Below are 27,167 nucleotides of genomic sequence, written 5' to 3'. Positions count from 1 at the left end.
TGGCAGCGGTGAAAGCCCGCTTGAGCCGTAGTGACGCATCGTCTCCATCCATCTTCAGTCTGAAACATTTTACGCTAACTGACAGAGCGTGGCGCTTGCTTACCCGCCTCCCAGAGGAAATAGTCCAGACTGGTGTCTTTTTGACATGCACTAAAGAGTGAGCAGTCCACAGGTCCACCGGGGCATTGTGTATTCAGTCCGAGACGAAAGGTTAGATCCTCTGCAAGGAAAAGTCCACTTCAGTATATATTGTTGCAAGTGACAATGACTTTTTTTTTTTTACCATGTATGTGTGTGTGTGTGGGAAGGTAGGTGTTATTCAAGCAAATAAACAATTCAGTTGACTTTTTTTTTTTTTTTTCCAAGGTATTGGACATCAGCCTTTATTGAAGCAAGGCGCACGTTTTATATTAGAAAAAGCTGACTGCTTAAAAAAAATGTCTCTAAAGAAAACAAAGTTTAAAAAAACAATTTATTTTAACTTGCTATTCGGCCAGTCTTAATTGTTCCTTGGAATAATTTTGTGGTTGTAGTTGAATCGGGTTGCATCACTGCTCATATTTGGCTTCTTTTACTCAGATTTAGAGGAGCAAAAATAGGAAAAACACTTCAAGATGATGCGGCTCAGCTTCTGCACACTCCAATAATAAACACATTGTCGCCCATCATAACCGAGCATCGCACATTATTCCCCCCCATTTAATGTCGGAGAATTTCTGATGCAATTCTTGCACCGGATCGTATTACGTTTGCCAAGAAGTGTGCGACGGGCGGGCGAGAGAGAGGGGGGGAAACACCAAGCCCCCTAATTTGATAGAAATGAGAATAAATATTCCACGTGAAGACGTAACCTGCGTGCTGACATGCAGAATTTTTGTCAACACTTTGCTTTCCGCGCCGTATCTCGGTCAGGAAGCAAAAGCGAGGCGGCGGAGGTGTGCCGGCGGGCGGAGCGGGCGGGCTGGGGGGGGGGGAGGCAGAAAAGCAGAATTGAGCAGTGGCTGTAGTAATAAATCACCGGATCGCTGGTGACATTCATACAATACGGATACAGTGTTAACTCAATGAGTCGGACAGCCCTGGCCTGTTCCTCCATCCTGACCTTGCCTCCCTGTCGTAATCAATCATGTTGGCACGGCACACACGCTCCTTATTTATTATTACTCTGGACCTGCATGTACAGTAAACAATGAGTAGTATACGTTGGGCAGCCTGCGCGAGCCGCTTGCTATTATAAGGCGAGGTGGGAAAGGTGCTGCGGAATTACCGGAGGGCACGTGTGTCCGGTTGAAAGACGGCGGGCCAATAAAGGCCGGTGTGGAAATGAGCGATACTTCAATCTATAAGGGCTATTGTCACATGTTGAAATTTACTATAAACGCAGCAGCGCTGTTTATAGGCAGTCTTCTCGCGGTTGCTACGGAACAACTCTTCAAATCCGTGTAAAATGAAAATAAATGTGTCTTGTAAATTTGACACACCGCAGGGAAGAGCGTTAATCACAACCCTGCCAAATTGGAATGGTCGGGAAAAATAAAATCGGCAAGTACTTCAAATGAGGCTTCAACGCCTTAAAAAAATTCAGCTCTTGTTTTGTGCTCAATTGTGGCTAGCTAAAAGAAAACCACATAGCTGTCAATCATGTAGCACTATTATTAGCTGCAAAATGGCTGCTACTTCATCCATCAACAAACATGTATCTGACTAAAATGTCCAGTTGCTGGAATATATCCCAGTTGATGCATTACACAGCACGATGAGCGGCGCTAGCTCGCTAGCTCATGAGTTAAAAATCACTTCATCTGTATCTGAGTCATAAAATATTTTAAGGCCATACTCAGAAAAACGTAACTTTGTATTTATAAAAACATGCTAATAGCCGATTCACTATTCTGACTACTGTTTAAAAAAAAATAGTGCTATTTTTTTACCTGTATGTTTTACAATATAACATTTGAAACGTTTCTAAATGAAAAAGTGCGATTTATTCTGTATCCTTAAATTTTTGTTGCATTTCTATTTATATTGACTCTCAGCTTGATTTTATTTTGAGAATATGCGGCGGGCCAAAAAAAAAACAATCCGCAGACGGACTTTGCACACCGCTAGCGCCATCCATTGCCTCACTGTCACATTAGCAAAACCGTCAGACTGGCTGTCACTTGCTCGCGCGCCTTTTGACTTCCTCGGCCATGCAATCTTACTTCTGTTATTGTCAGGTAGCAGGTGTACATCCGGAGTGACAAACCGCTTTCTTTGTCAAACTAATAGCTTACAAAGTCAGTGTAAATTAACAATGACCCGATGCGAGGGGCTCCCCTAACAGCCTCTCCGAGTCGACCCAGCCTGGCCGGGCTCTCGTCCCATATGCGGCCCGTGTAGGGGGCCTGTCTTGGCAACAAAGCCCGGGCCCCCGCGCGTAGCCGAGGGCCCCCGAAACGCTCGTGAAGGATGGATGGCCGGCCACGAGGAGGGCCGAAGGGGAGTCGCTTTTAAAACACATACCATATGCAGCTCGGAAGAGGCTCATTTATCAGCTCGCGGTTTGCTCCGTTTTTACACCTCGGACCCCCCAGCGCTCTCTCTCCTCCCCCGAGGGGTTAGTCACCTCCTAACTGAACAGTGCACATGACAGGGCGCTGAGACCTTCGCCTTAAGTGCACAGCGCGCCCCTCCGATTTCTGCTTCTTCCCCGGAATAACAAGGAATTGAATATGGCAGTCAACCAGATGCCGAGATATAAGAATTTCACTTGAGGAATCATTTTCATGATTTGTTGTGGTCATTTCATGGATGTGAACACGTATATAGGTGTTTTTCACTTTTTTTTGCAAAATGTTCCGACATACAGTGGATATAAAAAGTCTACACACCCCTGTTAATATGCCTTTTGTATTATAATGTAATGAGACCAAGGTAGCTCTTTTGAAAACTTTTCTACCATTTATGTGACCTATAATCTTTACAACTAAAAACAAAATATAAATGGAGAGGCAAAGTAAAAATAACAAAAGGTGGCAAAAAAAGGTTGCACAAGTATGCACACCCTTTTATAACAGAGACGTGTTTCGAATGAACTCGTCACTCATCCATGTTTTTGGTGGTATATATAACAGAAACAGGTCACATAGTTGGAAGTTGCAAAAGTCCATCAGGCTCACCTGTCTCTTTTGCCCTTCTCCTGCCCTTCCTGTCCAAGCTCCACATCACAGTTGGACATCATCTGGCCCGTGAATGGCACATTGTTATGCCGGCTCCTCAGCGGCCGCGCGAGCAGATGCCGCGAGCAGCCGCCACGCCGGTCCCCGCGCAACGCCTTCATCGCGGGGCCGTAAATTACATCCCGCCAACACGCAAACAACGCCGCGCTCCGCTGAGTCTGCGCAGTTTAGAGCACCATTGAAGGTGCAAAGCGTATCCCGAGCTCGGCTTTCTGCGGCGGCGGGGGGGAAGCGGCCCCGCGGCAGGCCACCGTGGCCCGGACGAGTGGATCACACGCCGACAGCTGGGCTTTGAACTCCTTACCCCGCCGCTCCCGGGGTCAACAGCTCGGTGGCCGCAAAAGGTCACGCGGCAATGAGAGGCCTGACTTTTGGTGAACTGCCGAAGCTGTTTTGACTGAGTCCCCGCGGCACCGTAGCGAGCTGATACTTTTCGGCAGTGGCCGCGTTCAGCCGAGTAAATACTCTGTTGCTGTTTTTTTGTTAATGAAATAAAATATAAGTTCAAATGTTTTTTTTTTTGTTTTTTTTAAAACATCCATGCAGAATAAGGAAGTTTTAGATTGTCATTTACTTTATAGTTACACAGTAGTCACTTTTTGTTTTTCTCTAAAGCTAAACCTAAAAATCATAAAAACTACATTAAAATGAAAAAATAAAAAGAAAGAAATTGTTCTAAATACTAATTGAAAGTACCGTATCTGTATTTAGAACAGACAAGGAAAATTCTTTTAAAAAAAGGAACTAAAATGAAAAATATTCAAAATATTCTTCTTTCAAGATAGGCTCATAATATTACAACTTTTTTCTTGTAATATTCATGCCACATTTGGACTTGACTTCTGTACTTAAACACAATTTAGTACTTTTTAACTTTACTGAGGTACAGGAAATCATTTCTTCTCCTTTTTTTTCCCGTGTCAACAGTGTGCGTTCTACTTGACTGCCAAGCGTGACTACTTTTGCCACCTCTGGTGTTCGGAGGCATCCGGCGAAGCGGCAAAGTTTCCCAATAACATTTGCCGTTTGCGTGCGGCTCGTGGGAACGGGAAAAAGGCTGCAAATACCATCTCGGATTGGCGCAAAACGAAAAAGGTCAGTCCATTTAACACCAAACACTTCATTTTAAGACCCGCCGACAGCGCCAGCCTTTATCCGAACAAAACAAGAAGGACTAGCCCAAGTACACCAAATGACTCCATAAATCTGGGATGAGACATAATAAAATATGATTAGCTGCGGTCTTGGGAAATACGCAGCTCAAAAATCCAATCAAACATATCACCAAAGTGTGTTTGAGGAAGAATCATCCTTGTCGCCACTCGCTACAAACAACATTTACACAGTCAAATCCCACGTCTCGTCAACGGGACGCGTCGTGGCCGGCTAAGATATATGGCTTACTTTATTCATAGCTCTTCAATTACAAAAACACGTATTGCGGGGAGGGGGATAAATTAATAATAAAACCCCTATCTGAACTTCTAATATTTTGCTTGGCGAAGGGAAACGAATTACCCTTTTCAGAACTGATGATGTATTACTAGCGTTTGATCCTTAGAGGTTTGCCCGTGCTCACATTCATTACTTTCAAGTGCTGAGGTGTATCTGCAATTAGAAGCACCTTGCGGTGGATTCCTGACAGGACTTGAAACAGAACATCATAGGATCATGGCGGCATTATAGTGCACGAGATGGGACCGTGTCTCCTTCCAACACAGGCAAAGACAAGAGTATGCTGAGGGGGGGGGGGGGGGGGGCTGCCTAATTTAACCATGTGCCCGTAAGTGAGCGGCGCCGGTAAGCAAACGAGGACCTTTCATTAAATCAAAGGTGATTTTTGTTCTGCTAATGGCTGCCCCAAAATCCAGCACAGCGGCAAAACGTGATCATTCTCGGCGGGAAAGCCGCACGGCTGCAGACCGGTCAGGGCTATTCTTGATACAGTATGCATAATGTAATGAGCCCGCTTGTTTAATTTAATCACACTGAGTGGACCGCGCCAGTATTTCTTTGAAACGACAAAGTCCGATACAAAAGCGAATGAATAATACAATCGCTCAGCCAGCCGGCTTGGAGAGTTAATGCACTCGCCACTTCGCAAATGGACGCTATTTACGTGGCTGACTTTAATTCACAACATAAATTTAAATATTTGTTTCGGGAAATTCTATGAATTAATTCCTTTATTTGGTAGCATTTTTCTTGGTTGCACTGCTTCCGGTGGAATTTTTTTTTTTTTTTTAGCCAATCAGATTTCAACCTCATTGTGTTGCCAAACAAATTTGCCCAGTATGTTCAGAATCGTCTTTGCTGGTTCAAATGACTTTAGATTTTAATTTATTCCATGACCAAGATCGTAACACTCTTTATTGGAATATCAATCAATTTCAGGTTTCGGGTTAGTCCCAGGTCACTGGCGTGCTACATTCTTACGGCCGATTCCACCTTTCAGCGGATTCAAAGTCTCAAATGACTTTGGAAACGTCCTCCTCGGAAATGGTCCCGGAGTGCTTCGGCGCGTGACCGCGGGCCAGCGTTGCCGCACTTTGGAGAAGCCTCGCAAGTTTGGCCAAAAAAACCCGCTGAGCCATTATGTTAAAGTAAACGACGGCACTTCCTAATGCCATTTGGCAGTGCGGGCGCGCGGCAATTAGGGCCTCTCTTAATGCGACGCTGGGAGCATTTCTCCTCAAGGTTAGCGCCTCATTTCCCCACGATGGGTCTGCGGGGCCGCACCAGATGCATTGTGGGAGCTGTGGGGGCTGCGCGTTAGGACAGGTGTCCGCCACCTTGGATATCTCCCCTCGCAGCTGGCACCAGCTGGCACCCCCAGTGCCCCATCCGGACGGTCTGCCGAGGGGGGGGGAGGCAGTAAAAACAGGGCCGGGGAGGGGGCGTGTCAAGGGCAGAGCTGCTACAAGCTCACTCACAGGGCACCCACGCCATGACATGACCCGGCCACTAGGGGAGCCGCCAGCAGGAGTAATGCGGTGCAGCCGTTCCCGTTCGGAGACCTGCTCCTTGCATCCCTAATGGAGCGGCAATGATGAGGCCCGACGGTGCCAGAGGGTCAGACGCAGCTTCTGTGGAGGAGAGGAGCTTGCTCCCTTCCCACTGGAGAGAAGAGCAGAGCATGTCATGTCTGACGCCGCTCTTTGTGGGGGAACACGCGCCAGGCAGGCAGGCTTTTTTTTTTTTTTTTGGCCATGAGGTAAATGGGAGACCAATCTTTGAATTAGAGAATCACTGAGGTATGTCGTGTACATTTGGACATACTTTCTCTTGTCCATTTATAACATACTGAAGACTTGTACAAAGACTCGTACGAGACTTAGTCCGACTCAAAAAAATATATAATTCTGTCTCCTCTTCCGCAATGAGCCTGCAACAGAAATTTACTACAGTGCCAGCGCATTACACTCTTACTTTTATCCGCTTATCTCAACAAAATGGCCACTTTACAGTGTCACCATAAAAAAAAACTCGAAGACAATCTGTAGCGAAAGGCGTAAAGCAATTTACACGTCGACGCTTGTGTTTTGTTCTGCGTAATTACAGCGGCGGCTTTGACACGACATTAGAGCTGCGTTATTTACTAGCTGTACAATTATGCTCGTTTAGCAGCACATATGTTTTATATGATGTTTACATCATGTAATGACTAAATTAACATATACAAAGCGCCATCTGGAAATAATCGCCCAAACGTTGTGTTGTGTGTAAACAATCTACGGCAAATGTTTGCCTGGGAGGAGCGGGTCAGGTGTCATTTTTCTTCTCTTCCCAGATAACGAGAATACTTTAGTACGGCGCCCGCAAATTGTTATGAATGTAAATGGCGAAGAAGAGGGGGGGGGGGGGGGTTGAAGAGAAATGACTTCACACGAGAAGTGTGTTATTATTGTCCCGAGCAACAGTACACTGGATGTGAGTTAATTCACTTAATATGCCTTTAATGGCCAGAGGGCCCCTCTTTGTGTTTGCACACTGACCATTATCTGAAATCAAGCCTAATGATGGCTCCAGTTTATGATAATGACCATTATCACGCCGACCACCGTCAGTTCTGCCAAATGATCAAAATGAGCTTGCATTTCTTCACTTGCGTGTGTGTGTGTGTGAATTTGTTAGTCATTTAAATTAAAGCCCTTGACACTCGCCCCCCCCCCCCCCTTAACTCTGTCTGCTGCTTGTGTTCAGACCTCATATTGAACTAAGACAGCTTTTGAAGTTGTTATCAGCGCATTTCACTTCAGTGCTGTCCTCATCATCTTCCCAACGACTGTGTTGCAGCACATTAGTGTGCTGTGGAAAATTGTCTCCTCCACCAAAAAAAAATTAGGTTCACTTCATTATTCAGTTAACGCCGATATGAGGAGAGTCACAAAAGGTTTATTTTAAACCCAGACTTCATTTACAATGGTGAGAAAAGCTGTTTATGCATCATTTCACGATGAGCATCTGACAGTTCCTAGCCAAGAAGAATATCCATGCTGGGGCAACCTTAAGGGGGCATAGAGGGGATCCCAGAGGAATCCCTCCAGGGATACACAAAAGTGTCACAAAGGAGGCCGGGAAACTTAGTTGTTCGGTTTTAAAATATACATTTTTTGTGACATCCGTCCTTCAACTTTTCTGCGACCCCTCGTAGCAAATCGTATTTATGTCATCTTAAACTGATCCAAAACACACATGCGCAAATCTCGCTTGCTCTCCTTAGTTAACCTCGTCGTTAGCTCCAGTGCGGCTAGGTAAGCGGCAGGCAGTCGTCATCATTTGTATTAACACACGCTGGCACCCTCTATTTGATGCCACATGAATCTTTTGAAGTACAGACTGTTGATTACTGTAAATGAGAGCTGTTTCAGGGTGGATTGTGGGTAATTATATGCAGTGCACCCTTGGGAGCAGCGTTGGGCTGGGTGGGGCCGGGGGGGCCCAGGGGACGGCGCTTCCACAGGAGAGTGGAGCGTAGACCGAGCAACACATGCCGGGCCGCCGATTCGCAGCATGAAACGAGTCAACAGGCCCGTCTTTTATTTCCGATGCCTGTGATTTACATGAAAGCGACACCGTCACCCAACCGCAACAAGAGTGCGCACCGCCGCTTGAGTGACAGCATTTCAGATTTCACATGTTTTCCGCATGCAGCCAACCTGCGCGAACCCCCCCCCCCCTCCCACAGATCAACTCGACTGCGGCAATATTATCACGTTCCCACTTATGTGTAATGCAGCTCCTCCTCTCCGCGTTACAGGTTGAGCTGAACAGTGAGGTGCATTTTTAATGGTGGAGTTGCAATTTTAAAGTTGCAGAAGTTGCAATTTATTTTTTTTAAAAAAAAGGAAGGGAAAAAACTATTATGACTGACCAAAATTAAGCTTTTTTTTTTTTAATATACATGTATATATGATCAAAGCATCAATTTAATAGTGTTTATTGTAATGCAGATTATTGTTTGAGTTTGCTACAAAAAATAAACAGGAGGATCTTGATAAAAAAATTCAAGTATACTAAATTGTAAATCGCAATATTGAGGTGAAAAAAAAAATCCGCAATCCATTATTTGTCAAAATCATTCAGCCCGAATCTATTTTTCCTAGCTCGTTCTAAAGGCCAAGACTGGCGAATAAATAAGTGCGTATTATTTCATCGTCCTGATCACTTTTTGCGTGTGCGCATTCCAAATGAGGATGCAAGGCAAAGAAGCAAAGTTCCCAATCACGCTGGGAGCCCCGCAATCTCTTCCTCCTCACTTGAGCTCATTTCTCCACTAATGACTTTGCCCTCTGATGCAAGCCAAGGGATCATCAAAGGTCCTTGAAACAAAAAAGGAAATATAGCAATTACTGCGACTTTCATGGGCAAGAAAGAGATTAAAAAGCTCGTTGTTGTACAAGCAAAAAAAAAAAGAAAAAAAAAGAAACAAGCTCGCTTTCACTATTAAATATATATTGCGTAGCGGCCTCCTATTCATCCACTCCTTCCTTTCACTCGTCTTCATTCATCGCAAGATAATAGAATCAAATGTATTATGCATTACTAATCGCCTGATAAAAGCCCGCGGTGGCGCTAATGCATGTAGATTCCAAAATGCTGCGCGTGTACAGGAAAAGTCATTGGCTTTTTAACAGTGGCCTGAGGGAGGGGAATTGTCCCCTAGCCTCTATAACCACTGACACAAAAGGTCCCCAAACAATTTCAAATTACTACTTTATTTCTCTCTCTTATATAATCCACCCACATTATTAAATCTGCCACCTTCTGGGACTGCGCTGATACAATATTACAGTGCTAAGATGTTTACATTGGAGACAGCCAGTGCTTCCTTGTTATAAACATGTATGCCCTCAGGACTTGTACAAAAAGAAAAAGCGTACGCATAGTACTTGGCCTAAATGAGGCGTAGGTCATTTGCTTTTTAAAAGGGGTCAATATTACCTCCAGCGTACGGGGGGGGCCAACGGCGAGCTGACTGAGCAGAAAATGGCTCCTGATCCTCGCAGATGAGCTCTATTATATATTAAAGGCGCTTGTAAATATTCACTAGTCGGACCATTCAAATGGAAAATATGCTTCGGGTCAAAAGGTCCGTGAAAATGTTGTCTCCCAAGGAAGTCCCCGTAGAATTGAAGAGACGGAGATAACAGGGTGGAACACCCAAAGGGGACGGGGAGGGAACATTAAGAGTTGTTTTACATGTTTGACTGCGGGACAGCTACCATAGCGGCCAGATAAATGACGGGCACTTATCATAGTAGACCGACCTGGAGTTATGTAGCGTGCCTAATGGAATGTTACACTCCCATCAATTACGTGCGGGGCCGGCACAATTACGACAAATTAGCGGCTTATAACGCTCTCTAAATAATTCTCTTCGAGCATTTTATTAGCATGCGGAGATGATATAATTGGCCACATAATACAGACATATTTATTGAAGGCCCCGCGTCACTTTTATTAGCGGGTTTGTCTCGCTGACAGGATCACGTGGCCGGAAAATGATTTCATCATGTCGGAGTCCGACGGCCACGACGGCGTTATCGTCTATTTTTGTCTCCACCGGCCGTATATTTCACGGGGCGGGAACAATGTAGCCTGACAGACATATTCTTTATGAGGGGCTCGCGGTCGCTCTAATTTGACACAGTTGTCAGAGATAAAGCTCCTTAGAGAGCGTGGCCATGCTCTGGGTAAGAACGGGGATTAAATTAACACCCCCACCTTCACATCTTGTGACCCCAATAGTCCCGGATAAAAAAACGTACGCGGTGGCTAACTTGAGCATCCGTCTCTCCGTGGCTGCCTTTTTTTTATTTATTTTTTTTATTGCAAGAGCCAAACAAAAGAAAAGCCTCACCTCAGCTGTTTTATGTCCACCGCTAAGAAGGTGTATTCCCAATAAATCCATAAAGTGATGCAATTAAAACGTACCTTTACTGTAAATGCGAATTGTGCTTACGCGGGTGTAACCGTACACCTTTTCCATGGCCTCTTCCTATCCGATGACCCGAGTGCATCCAATCAAATCAACACAGGAATGGATCATATCAAATTCTAATGAAAACATAATGTGCTCTTAAAATGTGTGTTGGCCGGGCAGCCCCCTCCCCCCTCCCCCACCCGCTTCAGATGACGTGATGAATAGGGAACACGGCTGGAATATGCATCAAAGTCGAGCTCATGATTTATGTAATAGCAGTCACTTGGACACTGATTAGCTGCTCTGTCAAGCGTGTAATACGAGAGGCACAACCCCTGGTTTATCAGTCATTTATCTGAAGTGCGTCCTGATATTATCACTGGATCCTAATGTCATCATTATGCCGCGCAGCATGTGCGGGCCAGTGTGTCATGGCGTCGGCGACACCGCCTGTCAGGAGTTCAAGCCTCTTCATTTGCAAAAGTGCTCGCGCATTCACAGCGGACGCCGGTGTGTCAACAGTGGTGGGGGAGGACGGAAAAATAAAGGGAGGTAAAAATCACATCGGACATGGAGGGACACAGGCGCGCTAAGTAAGTGGACACTGGAGGCGGACGCGGGAAATGTGCCGCCTCTTTGTGGCCATCAGGCTAATTCTTTAGAGAGGACTCGGCGAGGAAAGTGTTCAAGTAAAAGGAAGAAAGGAACATGTTGCGGTTTTACAGGTTGGATTCGGAGGGCATAACGGCTATTGCACACTTGGTGGATGCCAGAAAAAAAGCCCAGATGTGCAGTGGGAGGCCCAGAGAGCCACATTAGCTAATACAGCATGGCTAGCTCAAGCTGTCAGGACTTTATCAAATGGCTTCAACTCTGCCAAGCCAGGCAGCATGAAAGCCAGATTTAGCAGGGTACACACACTTCGGGAATCTTCCAATCAAAGTCAGCAAAGGCCTCTGAAAGCTTTCCTGAGAGGTCATTTGTGGAATGACACGTTTTTCCGATCAAAGTTAGCAAAGGCCTGATTGTCAGATTGTCTCCCAAAAAATGATTGACTGATTATCTCGTGTGTATAAAGACCTATCTTTTTCGTGAATATCAAATTTGTTCGATATTTTTTACAATCACAATTTACGTGAAAACATTTGAGGAATATAGTTTGCAATGTCGTTACCAGATAAGCTAACAGTTAGCCTGGCTTCTTCTCGTTCTCCTTTGCTAACTAGTTTTTCTTCTTTGTTTGTTCTCTGTAGAACCACACTGCCTCTCACTGGTCAGTCTCGGTATTGACCAAAGTAGGATTTGGTGCAGAGCACTCGCAATTGTGTGTGGGAATTTTGTGAAGCGTTTGCTTCTCATCTTAAACCTTCCACACACGAGCAGTAAGCACTCGTTTATTTTTCTTTTTTTCTTGAGGGGGTCTTGCGTAGAGCGGCTCGCATTTCAATCTGTTAACTTAGATAGCTTTTAGAAGTACAGGAAAAGGGAACAGGACACACGACAACCGCTCACTACCGGTCGGACAAAGGTGCCAATAAAGCCTTTATTATCAATATACGACCAAAAAAGCCGGGGAGGTTGTTATTGTCGCAAACATCTGGCGACATATGCCAAAAGGAAGCCCGGCGAGCTATAAGTCCGTCAGCACCCGACGCAAACAAAAATAGTGAGCAGGAAAAGCAGCTCGGCGAGTCTCACACAAAAGAGATCAGCGCAGACAGGCAACCGCACCTTGGCAATGATGCGGCTCACAATCAAAGGAACCGTCGTCATCGTTCGAGTCCTGTTTTGAAAGGATATCTTAAAAAACCTTTAAATGTGGCCCGCTTTACGCAAAACAATCGGACTCTTTGATATACGGCTCGTTGCCTGTCGTTCACACGTACAAAAGCTGGTTCCTGTCGTGAAAGACAAACGATGCTTACTGTACAAACAAATTGTTTCGGAGGTGGACAGATGGGACCCATCTGCTGTAATTGCGTTCATTCATTTGACTTTCAAAAGTCAAGCAACTTGTATCATTCCAACAAGTCGGCCGTTTTGTACAGTGCTTTTGTGACCGACGGTTCGATTCACGGCTCTGCAATTTGTCATACATGTGAACTGTATGCTCGTCTAGGTAAATCCTGCCCCTTATTTAAAAATAAATAAATAATCAAAACTCGCTTTTCGCTATTTCATCATTAAATCGCAAATGGGACAAGAATTGTTTCTGCCACATATGGTGGTTTTTCCTGGCCGCCAAGAAGAGCATTCCTAATGATTTCAAAGAGCGTGGCTCCAAGGCTCCAGCAGAGGGGGCTGCTCACTGCAATCATATGCTGATTAATTGGGCCTGATTCTCCCCATGCTGGGAACATAAGTTGCGCCACACCGGAGGCTCCATGTTGGTATGCGGCTAAAAGGTCACGCAGGGCGTCTTCCGGTCACCTTCCGGCAGAGGCGACCCCTTCGCGTCTCGTCTGATGGACATAAAGAAAAGAGCCTTTTCCCGATGAGCCTTCATCAAGCCTATATCAAACTAGGCTATGTTCATTTTTATTAATTGTGCATGTTGCTCTCTAATTAACTAATGAGAGACAAAAAAGCAGTTTTTTTCTTTCCAGCAAGAAAAATGCAAATGGCTCTTAGAAAATAGCACCAAAAAAGTAAATGGCAAGGCTGAGAATCATCCTTCATTGAAATGTCAGAGATAAATGGCTCAAATGTCACATCAATTAAAACGGGGGACAGTTAGTAGTTCATTAAAGAGAGAGCCATATTGCACCGTCGGGTACCGTTGCCAACCCTTACTATCTGGGGCAGACTGGCAGCGGGTCCAGATGGCACAGAAATCCTCACAGATTTCAAAATGGTCTCTGCAGGGGTGGCGCCCCTCCCTCCCCTCTCCCCCTCCCCTCACCACTGAGATGGGGTGTGGGCCACCGGCCCACGCCGGCCTGCACATTCCAAACGGAGGCGTGCGGAGAGCTGAAAGAAGCCCCGAAATCAAAATAAGGCTGCCGAGGACAAAAGACGTTTTGAAACAATAGGAGAAGGACTGAAATATTGCGCTGGAGTTAAACATACGACTGCTCCAGGGGACACAAGAAAAGGCCGCTCCACTTTAGACTGCATAAAAACCATAATAAAATGAGTGTGCGCTGCCTTGTGTGTTGTTTATAGCGCCATGTCAGATTTATTAGTTTGTCATGCATACATGCATTCACGCGGATATTTTTTATTCGCAGGCATTATCCGCAGGACCCCCATAGACCTCACTGAGGAGCCACAGGAGACAGTGAACTGGATAAATGTCTTTGCTATAAGTGGGACTATAACATGTCTAAAATGAATACGGATACACGTATAATCGTATTTCTCCTGTAAAACTATCAAGCAAATCAAATATCTAAATCATTACTATTACTTGTCTGCGGTGGTGTGCTGGGACCCCCCTGCAAGACGCCAAATCCCAACTTGAGACCCATTAGCCATATTCGATAAGCCTCGGGTTTGTCTGTGACATGGGCGGGGCTTAGATCAGTATGTTGGCCAATCGCTGAAGGAGAGCTGATTTCTGCCTCTTGTCATTGGTGGGATTCTTCATCATGGGGAAGCAGGAAGTTACGAGAAAGGAGACTTCAAATTCATTTTGAAAAGGGTTGTCATGGGCGTGTTTCTATTTTTAACAAATTTCATTTTTTTAATAGTGCAGTATTTGGAAGAATGAAGTCTGCATGAAATCCTCTCGTCATTTCTAATTGCTCACTGTATGAAACATATAATGACAATAAAGCTTTTTCTTTTATTCTATTCTTTTATTTTTGGCTTTCTTTAATGGGGACGAACTTGCCATCACGCCTTAGAAGACCCAATAACTGCAAGGGAGCCAAATTCTGCAATTGCTCGGCTTCTATATGCGCGTTTCTAAAACAGATGGAATGTACGTGCATATCAATATTTTTGTTCAAGTATAGTAAACAGACATTTCTCAATATTTAATGGAATTGACGCGACCGTTTGAGTATCTTAGTATAGTTTGTCTCCGTTGGGGGATCCTTAGATGTGATGTTGCCCAATCACTGAACAGAGCCAACTTTCGCCTCCTGTGATTGGTCAACTCTGTCATGCGCGCAGAGAAGCCGGAAGCGCGGAGAAGTGTGTTGCACATACACAGCATGGATGCTCCCGTCATTGTAAGGAGTTTGTTTACTGTGTTACTGTAACTTTTTAACACGCGCAATTTATGCAAGTAGTAGCGCTGCTTCGTTTGAGGTAGCATGTTGACATTTTGTGTGCGCACGTTGTTTCAGTCTCCCAAATCGAGCACATGTTGCGTCTGCGTGCACTTGCGCGTTGACTTTCAACTCCAGCTTGTCTTAACGAGTAGCACCATGATCGACGAGCAAACGGCACTCCGGCGGTGACGTTAAACAAGACGCACGGTGTCTTTTGTTTGCCGTGAACAAACAAAAAGGGTCTTCTCCGCCGCCGTCTGCAGAGCGGCGAGCCGACGTGATGGCTTTATTTTTAATCAGAGCAGACTATTAGCCGGGACATAATTGCCAAAGTCCATTATTCTTTTTTTTCTGCGAGGTCTATTAGCGGTTTACTAAATGGCAGGCAGCTCTGCTCGGTGCGTATCCAAAGTGCACGCTTGTACTATTGTTTGGCTCAGAAATGTGCTCGCCTTTATTGTCAGTGCAGGCAAACCCCTTGTGAGAGCTGCAAGAAGAATAGTAGAAACAAGAAAGTTGAAACACACACGGACTTGTGATCACATACCATGACAGATGTGTGTGTTTGTGTCAGGAAGGGAGGCTCTGCAAGTCTCTATATAATAAGACATTGCCTCTTCGTGTAAAATCACCGATAAATGAACATAAATCAGACGATATGCCGCATTCTCTCATGCAGGACCGTTAATTAAGAAAGTTATCTTTTTAACAATTAATTTGACAGTGTTAACATGCACAGTTTAAGCTTGGATTCAGCATTGGACCTGCCTATTTAAGTCCTCCTGGGCCATAGTACATTAGTTAAAAATGATGAGGCAGTGTATAAGGCGCTCCCCCCCCAAATTGACATTTGAAATGTGAATTTCTGGGTTACTACCTTTTTAACAAATTATTTTTTTAAATAGATGCTTCACAAATGTTGACCATGTCCCCCCCCCCCCACAACTCCAATTTCTTGTTGCCCTCCTCTTTGATTTGAACATTTATGGAAGGGTAAAAAAATAAACCCAAGTTGAGTGGATAACAATAAAAATATGTTTTCTCCACATTTTAGAAACTTCCCAAGTAAAGGTTATTGGACGGAAAAGGTCTCCTTGGTTAAAACTCCTTCAAATCAATGTGACCTTTATTTGTCATTACCCCCATCCCTCAAAAAAAAAAAAATCACATATAACATAGTCAATCATCTCCCGCTTCCCCCTCAAAGTAAAAATAAAAAAGCAACTGCTGTCTGGTTATTGCCAGTATCCATCTCAGTCGTCAGAAAAGCTGCACGTTTTTGCTGTTGTTAAGGGCTGGAAAGCAGAATCCCATCGGAGTTGCACCCCAAGGAACAAATTTAATGCTAGAAAAACATCCCGGCCATCAACCAAAAATGACGGATTGAAAATAATGTCGAGCTATCTTGGGAATCCCCCACCAGACAAGGGAACAGACTGCATTGTTTTTCTCATTTATGTGATATATAGAACAGAAAGAGGAGGAAAAATGGGCGATTTATTGGTTAGATAGGCGTATTCCTTCCCATGCACCAAAGAAATATTGGATTGCGATAGCGGGATCAAGCCACATCATGACAATGTTTGGGGGCGAGGCACTCAAACATGTAAGCCATCATCTGTCGGGCGGCCGGGTTGGGCCGGGCCGGGCCGGGCGATACATCACCCCATGCAAACGCGTGTGGGAAATTGCGGCGAGTGGCCGACGTCAACGACGCCGGGTGTAAATTGCGCTTCTTTTCGCAGGGTGCCCCGATGACGAAGCGGAGGGAAAGCCCGCCGTGCGCCCTCCAGACGCTCGCCTGGCTCAGTCCCCTGGGGACCATCCGAGTCGACGCCTGCGACAAAGGCGTGCACGCCATCCGCTTCCTAATGGATGTCGCACCTGCTGAAAGGTACCGTACGACAGACGGCCCGCCGTAAACAAAGGTGTGAAATTTACAGGCGAGACAGTATCCACTCGTGTGATGGAGCGACACCATCGCTCATTGTGAGCGGGGGGGCCTTTTTGTAGATCCCACAAGAAATATCCCGCAAGAAAGTTGGGCAAATATAAGGAGGCGCCAGAAATATGAGGGCCACTAGAATCGGCTCGGCCCGGAAATTGGATTTCCGGCGCCGCGCCCGCTTGTGATTTCTTTTCTTTTTTCCTCCCGCCCCGCATTTGAAATTTCACCCAAGTAAACCGGTTTATTACTCACGCGGGAGTCGATTAGAGCACCGTGTCTGCGGGGGTCGCAAAAGGCCACGTCGGGGAGCGCGCCAAACGCACGTGGGGCCGCTCGTCCTGTTTATTTATGTTTCCCAGCAAGTTGAGCGCGGGCACTTTTGGAGTGCGGAGCTGCGGCGGCGGCGGCAAATGTAATTGCATTTCACGCCCCGGCCATCCCTCAAAATTGTCAGAATGTCGACAGTCTTACTGGAGCGATTGAGACTGATTAAACCCGGCGCTAATACGTAGTTCCTCCTTATTTCTGCAGGTCGGCATCTCGACGTCGCAGATTAGTTGTGATTAGATTGGAATTAAATATCCATGTATCACAGATTCGCATTTGATAACCTTGAATGGTTTGGGAAATTAAACCATTTCCAAACGCACCCGGATAGGAAGTTCTATGTTTAAATTCTAATTTATGGAAACCCATTAATGACCTTGTATGTTCTACCTCAACACGTGTTGCGCGACGGCCTCAAATTCATCAAGCAGTAAAAACATTCCACTTGTTGTTAATGAGTTGAAGTGAGGAGATGAATAATATGGAATTTTGATGATGGGAGATGTCCTAGAACCATGCCCAGGCACCTTTCTCCCGTCCTCCGTGAGCAGCCTTTAATTTGCACGTTCGGGTTCAGTAGGAATATGCAAATGGGTTTAATGATTCGCACCACTAGATCATCGCCCGGTTTAATATCGTTTGCGGTGTCGGTCATAAGTGAAGCCCCGATCGCGTTCTCAAAGGTGCCCGGGCGGAAATTATAAAAGGAAATGTTTGGCTTTGGACGTGTGGCGAAAAGGAGTCCTCGGTAGCACAGCGGCAATAAAGGTGAATTTAAGTAAAAAAAAAGTATTTATTATATTTATTTTATTTATTGATATATTTTTTAATTATGCTCCAAACATGGCATTCTGATTAATATTGTTTGTAGTTTGACGAATGTCACATGACCAAGCTCAGAAAAAAGGTGAGCTGTGATTGGTTGTCACCTGGGCCCTGTGATGTCATCAGCAAGTGGCAGTACAAGACAAAATGGCCGGCCCTCGAGATGGATGCCGCCAATTTCATATTCCACAATACTAATCCAGAAAAGCATGTTTTAGACTAGCGTGGGGGCGCATCTTGTAAACACGTCTTTGACTCGACTTCCCCTTTAAGGCAAGTCCGATAAAGTGACAAAATAACGGCTTAGCTATGTAGATCTCGCCAAAGCCTCCCTGTAGTTTTAATAGCGGGGATCAGCCATTTCCATGGATTTATTTATGACATACTAAACAAGGCTCTTGTCAGCTTTGGATGCGCGGCGCGGCCGGCTCAGCGAGTCGGCCTGACGAATGATCTCCAAGGCCATATTTTGGATGAGGCAAATACATCTATGCATAGCGAGAAGACGAGCGAGCGAGCGTGCCGCTCTTTTTTTTCCCCGGCTGCCAGATTTGCCCGGGCGGCGAGCGGCAAAGCGCGCCGGTGGCATTGATAGATAGTTATTGATAACGGCCATTATAGCCACATAAACGCCCTTGAAGTATTGCTTAGGCACCATGACCGTCAGCTCTTTGTAATAGAAACGTCTCAAGCCCCTTTTGCTCCCTAACTGATCTTCGCAACGTTTGCCGAAATCAACCTTCCTCTCTGCCAGTCTTAACGACAGCCCTGAAGGCACCATCACATGAACAAATTCATTACATCTCCAACAACCCCAGTTGGGGCCTGACGTACCAGCCTCCTGCTAACCAGACTCCCCCCCCCCCTTCTTTTTCCTGCGGTTTTTAGCATGGCCACACTGACGGAAAATAATGCTTCATATTTTGTTTACAGCATATTACTAGTCTATGAAATATTATGCTGCTTGAGTCTTTCACACACACGTAACACTGAGGAAATCAGACTGCTCTTTTATTTTTTTTATTAGAGAGAAAAATAGAGAGGGGAAAAAAAAATCCGGACTCGTGCCCCGAGACATTTTGTGAGCATATTATTTTACAATGCTTTGATCAATTTGTCTGTCAAGCGGGCTGAAATGTGAGGAAAGGGGTGGGCAGACGGCAGTGGGGGTGGGGGGAAGCAATTTAGCCTGTGAGGTCCTCAATAGAAATGTACTACAGGAGCCCATGTATGACATGTTGCATTAGAACCTGAGTAGCCTTTATTGCCTGATAATGTCGCAAGGCAATGCCGATATCAATCACCCTTAAACAGCCTCTGTGATGTGTTTTCGCGAGCAGGAGGAAAAGGCGGGGGGGCGATGCATGAAACATTTTTCGAAAAATAATTGATTTAATTCCGAGCTCAGGGATTCCTTTTAACGGCGTAAAAAGAAAATTATAAAATATGTGTATGCTAGAGGCTAAAAATCTGTAACAAGCTCCTATAGAAAAGTGATGAATTTAACACGGATAAATATTCGTCCTCATTTGCATATAGATATAAACAATATATTTGGGCAACTGAATTCCCAGCACGCTCGGGTCACATGATCCTCCGAAAATCCTGAGTGGCTTCCGCCCAAAAAAAAAAAAAAAAAAAATTATCTTTGTACTTTGCAGCGCCGCAAATCCGCCTTTTCACACAACATCAACACACAAAGCCACATAAATCTGTGTCTGATTTTTCACATTGCTCATTGTTTTTAGTTAATGATTTTCATCTGTTTGTTGTTGCCGTGATAGTGCGGAAATGTACCATATGCTCTGGCAAAAGACAAATGATTAGCAAATGAAATTCCGGACAGCTGTCTGACTGAAAGCGCTCGCTTGATAGCATTCTGCTACCATAATTAGCTTAAGCTTTGGGTTAATTAACTTTCTACCTGGATATGCATAATAATGGCGTCGCACAGAATGCCAAGCAGCGGCGCGGGGCTGGCTTTTTATTTTGGATTTCCAGAGCATCTTTCAATTTCAAGGGGCGATTTAGCTCGGGAGCCTCGTCAAATATTGTAGATTTTCCTTCCCCGAGCCAGATAATTCTGAAACAATAGGGGCGTATTATGTGGCAGAAATGCCATTTCTGAATGTAATTAAAGCGGATGAAAGCAATCGGCGCTTTTTAAACGCTTTTGTCTCGCGCCAGGCCCTCCTTGTTCAAAAAAATACCCATCAAGAGGAGAAAAGAAGCAGGAGAACCCCCAAGTCCTTCTATAAGAGGCCTTTGGAGACTCCAGTGAAGTACAACAGTAATTAGTCTTTTGTATGAATTTGCCGGCCGCGGTCATGATTAGCTAAGCATACGAGAGGACCTGCCTTGCTTTTAAGGAGGACGTCTATTTATCACCAGTTATCCTCACAGCTTTCCATTATCGCCGGGGGGGGGGGGGGCACCTAATTGTTCCGAGGCAGAGTGTTTTTCTGTCAAAGCCGTCACCCCCGCGCGCATTTGGCATCCGTACGCAGCCGGGCGTCCTCCATGCCGACGCGAGCCTCAATCGCCGAGCTGTCACAACAGCTTTTTTACAGACCGCCGGTGTGAAATATCGGAGGCGATGCATTTATCGGTTTTTTTTCTTCACACTCGCGTTCCGCTTCACGCTGAATAGCACCACGCTAAATATCTTCCCTGTTTACATGATACGCTCACACGCCGGGAGGAAACATATCAACAACGTATGTCCCCCTCCGATCTTTCCTCACCCAGCACTTCCTTTTAATCACTCGTAATCATTACGACGCCCGAGACCCAACTGTGCCCTAAATAAAGCGCTTACATTTGTAACTTAAACTGCTTTGTCATACAAACGGATATCTGCCGAGATCTCCAATGAAACCGTCAGACGGCAGGCCCAGGGACTTTTTGACGCCGTCTCCCTAGAAAGGCCCATGAATAATTCATAGCGTAATGATATTCAGATCATTTTTTTTTTTGTTCCCCCTTTTTTTTTTTTTTTTTTTCCTCCCTTCACGTCGGCAGTGGCCTCTGAATATTGTTTTGCATGTTGTGAAGTGTAGTACTCAGCTGTGTATTCATTAAGGTGCTGCTCCCACTGGCCCCTGGCCCCATCTGCGCACTATGTTTATGCCTCCCTCTCCCGGGAGCGTCCCAATCAAGCTCCGTGTGCCACTTCCTGTGCAGAGCAGCACCTGTGTAACACTACCTGTGACGCGCCACGCACAGACGGACGGGACACTGACAGAATCCTGCAAATGTTGCGTTTTTGCTTTTTTTTTTTTTTTACCTCCAGGGTAAAGTCAGGAGGCGCGGCGAGCGTAGCTAAAATCAGCTCCCCTGCACTCCCCCTCCCCTTTCTTTCCCCCTGCTGTAGACCGGGAAGTTTTTTTTTTTTCTTCCCCAGTTTGTTTTCCAACTTGATTGGATTCTGTATCTGCAACACGCAGAAGCGCGCGGCGCGCGACATACTAAAGCAATATGCAGAGAGATGATTTCGCTCCGACATCTTGGAGAGGAGTACGAGTCAATTATGCCCAAGTGTTGTTCTTGCTTATCTTACTGCGGCACCAAACAAGGATTTAGTCAAGGATTTAGGGGTGAGGGGGCGGCGGTGGGGATCATGGTAAGCGGTTCACAACAAAACACTCAAAACTCTTGGGAGCGGGCACTGATTTAAAAATAAATTACAGAAGACGAAGCGCTAACACTCGAGGGCCCTCGGCAGTGCTGGCGTGCACAGGTGAAGATTAGCCTCCTCGCTAATCAGAGGAACAAGACAGTAATTTGCTCTGAACACAGACAGTAATTAGGACTTGGTGACACTGGATTCCCATAATGCCTTTGTGCTTGACGTGGTCAAGTTTTGACAGAGGCTATCCGTGCGGGGGTCAGCGTCCCCCCCCCCTCCGGCGCACGCCTCCCCTTCCCCGGGTCTCTCGGCCCTCTTCAGCTTTGCCTCTAAAAGGTCCCCGCAGTTACAGGGGGGGGATCCCTAATGTACTTTATGCCTCCCTCGCTGGCTCCTTACCATTCGGGTAATTGGAATCTTTTACTGTGGCACTTGAGAATAGGGGCTAAAAATGCGATTTGAAACTGCTTGTAGATAAACATTGGCGGCGTCGGGCTGCGGCTACGCTACATAATGGAGGAAGAGTTAAGGCTGTGGTATTACATGCCTTCACTGACTCCTGTGGCTCGCCAGCTGGGAGAAAGCCTAATTGTTGTGTGCTTTGTTGCCTCCTCTGCACCTGCCGCCGCCACCGCCGCCATTTATGCACGGCGTCCAGTCCATGGTGGTCATTCACTAATAGGAGCGACTCGGATATCTCGAGAGCCCAGTTGCCTTCAATAAAATAGGAACTGGAAATATCTCCTTGCCACTCGGAAAGCTCTCGACTTTAATGCGGCAGTAGCTCGATCGGCATCTGAATGATGCTCAAATGGTTGAACGAGCCGCATTGAGAAAGTGGCTCGCGATTGTATCGCGGCTTCGGAGAGCGTCGGGATCTTGACGTTCATAGAGACATGCTGTGTTTTGCCCCTACCCCCCCACCACTCACGCTGCCCCCTCCTGCCTTTTTTTTCTTTTCTTTTTTTTTAGACAGTCATTTTAGGCTTTTTTCATGCTCTCTTGAGTCCTTGACGTCTCCGAGTTAAGTATGTGCCGTTATAAGGCCGGGGAAAATATCGGACGGCGCTTGGCCTTTTCTATTTCATCCTCTGACCCGCCATGTTACCCATGATCGGTGAAGGAGAACCCTGGCAGCCTGTGTCAAGAGTGACAGCCGATCGAGTCAGGATGAGCGCCATCACGCTTCACAGGATGGAGGCATGAGGGTTGTTTTTTTTCTCTTTTTTTTTTTTTCCTTTCCCTTTTTTGTGCGGTACACCATTACACCCTTCGCCAGATTCCTTTCAATTAGATGTTGTGTGGCTAACCTGTTTCATTCCGCACTTGATAGAAAAAGTCTTACTGAAGACTTGGGTGAGCGGAGAGCCGAGAAAGTGGAGCTGAGAAAATTGACAAATTGAAAGTCAACGGTTCTTTGGCCGTCTTTTGTCTCCTTTGATTGTTTCCTCCTGGATGAATAAAATAAGCGGCGATATTATACAAATGTGCAATTCATTCTTTATATTAGGAAATAGGCAGCGCTCCAAATGACTCCCACTTTGCGCAGCAATGATTTATGGTAATTGGAAATTGATTGTGACAGGAGCACAATATTAGAAATTTTCTGGAATCACAATCTGCTATCAAGGGAAATATTCTTTTTAGTGCAGCGCATCCTGGCTAGCCCTGAATTATTTGTTATTACCTGTGATGGAGTCAAAATATGATAACTGGCCGCAAGACTTGTATAGATGGAGATAGTTTTCTTTGTCTGACTAGAAGAAAAAGTGGAGTAGCACTTTGGAAGCAATTACTGTATTTTTGTGGTCGGAGTCGGTGGGGTAAAAATATTTTCCGTGACCTCAATCGCAGGTTGGATATGGATAAAAGGCCAAATTGGAAAATATAGTTGGAGAAAAAAAAGATTTGCTGTGTGTCAATTCATACACCAAAATTGATCAAAACTTGATGAAGTATTCTTCTCTTAATCTTATTAATTCACAAGTACTAAGAAATTATTTATTACTAATAAATAAAAAACATAATATTTTGACTATAAATATTTACTTTTTACATTTATTTATATTTATACAAATATATTTTGATCATTTTAATTAGCCTAGGCCAAAAATGTTATGTTAAATGTTGGAGCGTAGGGTCTGACCGATTAATCGTCAAGCCATTTAAATCTCAAGATCATCACTGATAAATTACAATATCTCACACTCGTGTATTTTATTTAGATTTTTTTTTTCTTTTGGTTACTCTTTTACTCTCAATGAAGACAAACCAATGCTGACATCCCTGGAGTGGTTTTACAGTTGGCAACGTTGTGTTGCAGACTAATTTATGAGTCACCGAGGAGAGTGGAAATGTTGCCTGCGTGCAACATACATCTCCACTGCCCTGGTGCTCTTTGGAAACAATCCCCCATCGCACCTGGAGGTGACAGACTTCAGCTCCACTCATGTTGTTCCCCCGCTTTTATTTATTTATTTGCCTCTTGTTTACCAGCCATAACATGTGCTGCATTGCATTAACTTTTACTACTGTCAATGTTGTATCACTCACCAAAGCGGGGCGCATCCGTGACGGGGGGGGGGGGGGGCGGGGCGAATTAACCACGGTGACAAGTGTGATGTGCGAGCCGGGGGGGAGGGGTCAAAGGTGACACGCCTTAAGCAAAGGTGTGCTAGCCTTTGTCCGGTAGATTGTAAGGGCCTGCGGGTCCAACAGGAACATTTCCACACAACGATATCCCTGAGCTGTCAGTGTGCAGCGGCTGGAACATCCTCTCGAAAAGAGAGCGAGGGGGGGCGGTTAGAGAGAGGTGGCCTGAAAATTGTTGCATTGGTGAGGAAGAAATGGGGGGGTGGAAGAGAGACAATGACAAGTAGGAGCTGGCTGGCCACTCACCCATGCCGACTGGAGATTGCCATGAGCCGCGGCCATTGTTTGAGAGGGGCTCGCTCGCCTCAGGAGCCCACCGGCGAGTTCCTAACGATAAACCGCAGCGCGCTTGATGTCGAAATGAGAGTCGTCACACCTCGGACTGTATTTGCAGCCGCCGCTCAACGGCACCCGGGAGGCTTTTCACGGCGCGGCCGCAAACTCTACAAGCAGCCGGAAATGCTTAGTCGCTTAAGTTGCAGTTGAAGCCCGGCGTCACATGTCGAGAATGCCGCCAGTGGACTTCTCTGTCAATCAAACCCAATTTGGATCAGCACCAAACGTGGCTGAATCTGCCCTCAAGTTGGATCGACCCAAATTGGGGAGGGGCCCGTTAAATTGAATCCACATCGAAATTTAATGGGATGGTTTTTTGTCCCGTGCGCAAAGTTTCTTCGAAATCATTTTTGCATAATTCCGCTCGCTAACTAGCAATAATCAAAGACGCGTCGTGACCTGCCGAAGTGTTCGAGACACTACAGCGAGCGGGAAAAGGGGACGTGCCGTCTTTAACAAAGTAAATGTCTATTATTAATACCGTACAGGATAAGCCAATTTTGAAAGAGAGGCACTTAAATGGTGACGTTATTTATTTATAAGCGCCGTAACAGCAGTTAATGGAATCGGCGGCCCGCTTGAAGATCCGCATCACAGCTTGAGGTCCACTTTGCCGTAATGCTCGGCTAAGAGAGAAGACCTTCCCAGTTGGGTCTTTAAGTGTCAAATATGGGTCGGTTTGCTCGCGTTGACCTAGGGGGTGGTCAGCGGGCGAGAGAGAAATTCAGCTGTTAAGCGATGCCAACTCGACCGTCGGCAAATTCCTTCGAGCGTGGCGCGATGCTCGCCAGCGTGGCTGCAGCCCAAAAAGAAATCAATTTATTCTCGTCATGAACTCTCGAGTCCACATAGGAAGAGTTGAAACTCTTGTTAATGGCGAGCTCTTTAACTTTTTCCTCTCAAACAGCTGCACGACTCGCCCCCTCCCACAGAAATGACTCCACTTCCTTAATGTTGTTAAACTATTGCAGATTGTTCCTTTTGGCCTAAGAATGTTTTCTTTACATTTCCATCATACTCTACTTAAGGGTAGGGCCACACTAGTTCAAACAGATTATTTTTATTTTTTTTTTTGCTCCACACCTTCAAAAAAACTTCGTGTTATAAACAATCTGGCTATATGCAAAAAGAAAAAAAAGCTACAAGTAGTAGTACCTTAATTTTTATTCGGTGTTTCTTCACCATGGCTGGAGTTTTGCAAAAAAAAAAAAAACTTTGAGTGACCTAACCGCAGTCTGCATGTGTCCAAAACATTGAAAAGTATACATTGTTAAAAATACCCGAGTGTATTTTTAAAACCAAATTCCTTCCCCACCGCAGATTAAAAGAAAATGTGTCGATGGTGAGGTCATTTGGAACGAAATCCCAAAGAAAGTCATTCCTGGAAAAGAAATGGTAAAGTGACGTTTTCTGTCACTTAAACTATAGTTACACTTTGGACGAGAGACCAGAAGACCGAAAAGTATTTGTTATCCAAAAGCTGGATGTCTTGACTTCTTCCAACAACAATCCAACAATCTTAATTGTCAGCGACTGTAGTTTTATTTATTTATTTATTTATTTTTAAATTTCTATGTGCCTAATAACCATTATTAACATTTTCTTAGCCAATCAGAATCAGGCAAAAAAAAAAAGGATTACCTGAAAAAGACACTTTTTTTTTTTTGCTGACTTATGTGAAACTTAGAGGAGCATGAACAATCAGATAATTAATTATGAAATTAATTATTATTATAAAAAATATTTAAAATATGGAGCCATTGATAAAGCAGCAAAATAATCAACAGATTTTGAGTTGCCATTGACCGCTGTGTGACTCAAAGCATCGAATCCCTCCGGCATCATGGCCGTATGAAATATGTACATTGTTCAAAATATCCGTGTTCCAAGTGTCTTGACATTTTCTCATGCTTGTTTTTTTTTATCCTTCACCTTAAGCGGAGTGACAGAAGAACGGTGTAACTTTGTATTCCACCGTGTCCCCCGTAACAACTTAGATTTCACTCAGCGAATTATGTCACGGTGCGCCCGACCCCGCCGGCATCCGCTTACACCCCGGTGGCGTATTTGAGCAGGAATGTCGTATTGTGATTGCTCCTCTGATCCCCCACCTCGTCCCTCCGCAGGAGCGGCGAGGGCCCCCCGAGCCTCCGCCCGGTCAACGGCGGCTCGGCGGAAACGAGCCCCGAGTTGCGGCGTTGCCTGGAATGGCTCCGGGCGTACTTCGCCGATCCGAGCGGCGCTGGGACTCTCCCGCCGCCGCCCGCCTTTCACCACCCCGCCCTCGGAGCAGGTCTGTCATGGATAAATATTTTCAGAGCCGTGGCCGGGATCAGCCTTTCACTCTTAATTGTCAGTTACATCACTTACACTCACTGGCGCTCTGTGTTTAGAATGAAGTATTTTATAGCTGTGAGAAAGGGGGAGGGAGGGAGGGGCCGAGCCGGCGAGCGAGGGGAGAACTGAACAGAACACAGAGCTGTAACTTGCTTCAGTAATCTGCGGAGGCTCTTAGCATGCGTGTTAGTCTTGGCAAGCTTTCCCATGATTCTTGGCACATTCTTTGAAACTGATCGAATTCCAC

At 45.4% G+C, this 27,167-nt stretch overlaps 1 protein-coding gene across 2 annotated transcripts in view; it reads left to right on the top strand.

Annotated features, from left to right (window-relative positions):
• Positions 1-14,766: 14,766 nt before the first annotated feature.
• mgmt (O-6-methylguanine-DNA methyltransferase) overlaps positions 14,767-27,167 on the top strand; it is a 93,791-nt gene continuing 81,390 nt past the window's right edge. For both annotated transcript variants that reach the window (XM_037272704.1, XM_037272703.1), the window contains exons 1-3: positions 14,767-14,825; positions 16,613-16,761; positions 26,710-26,876. In XM_037272704.1, the coding sequence (XP_037128599.1) occupies positions 14,808-14,825; positions 16,613-16,761; positions 26,710-26,876 (334 nt within the window). In that variant the 5' untranslated portion in view covers positions 14,767-14,807. The remainder of the gene's footprint in view (positions 14,826-16,612; positions 16,762-26,709; positions 26,877-27,167) is intronic.

This window comes from Syngnathus acus, chromosome 15 (assembly GCF_901709675.1).
Source record: "Syngnathus acus chromosome 15, fSynAcu1.2, whole genome shotgun sequence".
Classification (NCBI taxonomy): Eukaryota; Metazoa; Chordata; class Actinopteri; order Syngnathiformes; family Syngnathidae; genus Syngnathus; species Syngnathus acus.
Note: the sequence above shows the minus strand (reverse complement) of the source record. Positions and strands in the feature narration are given on the sequence as shown.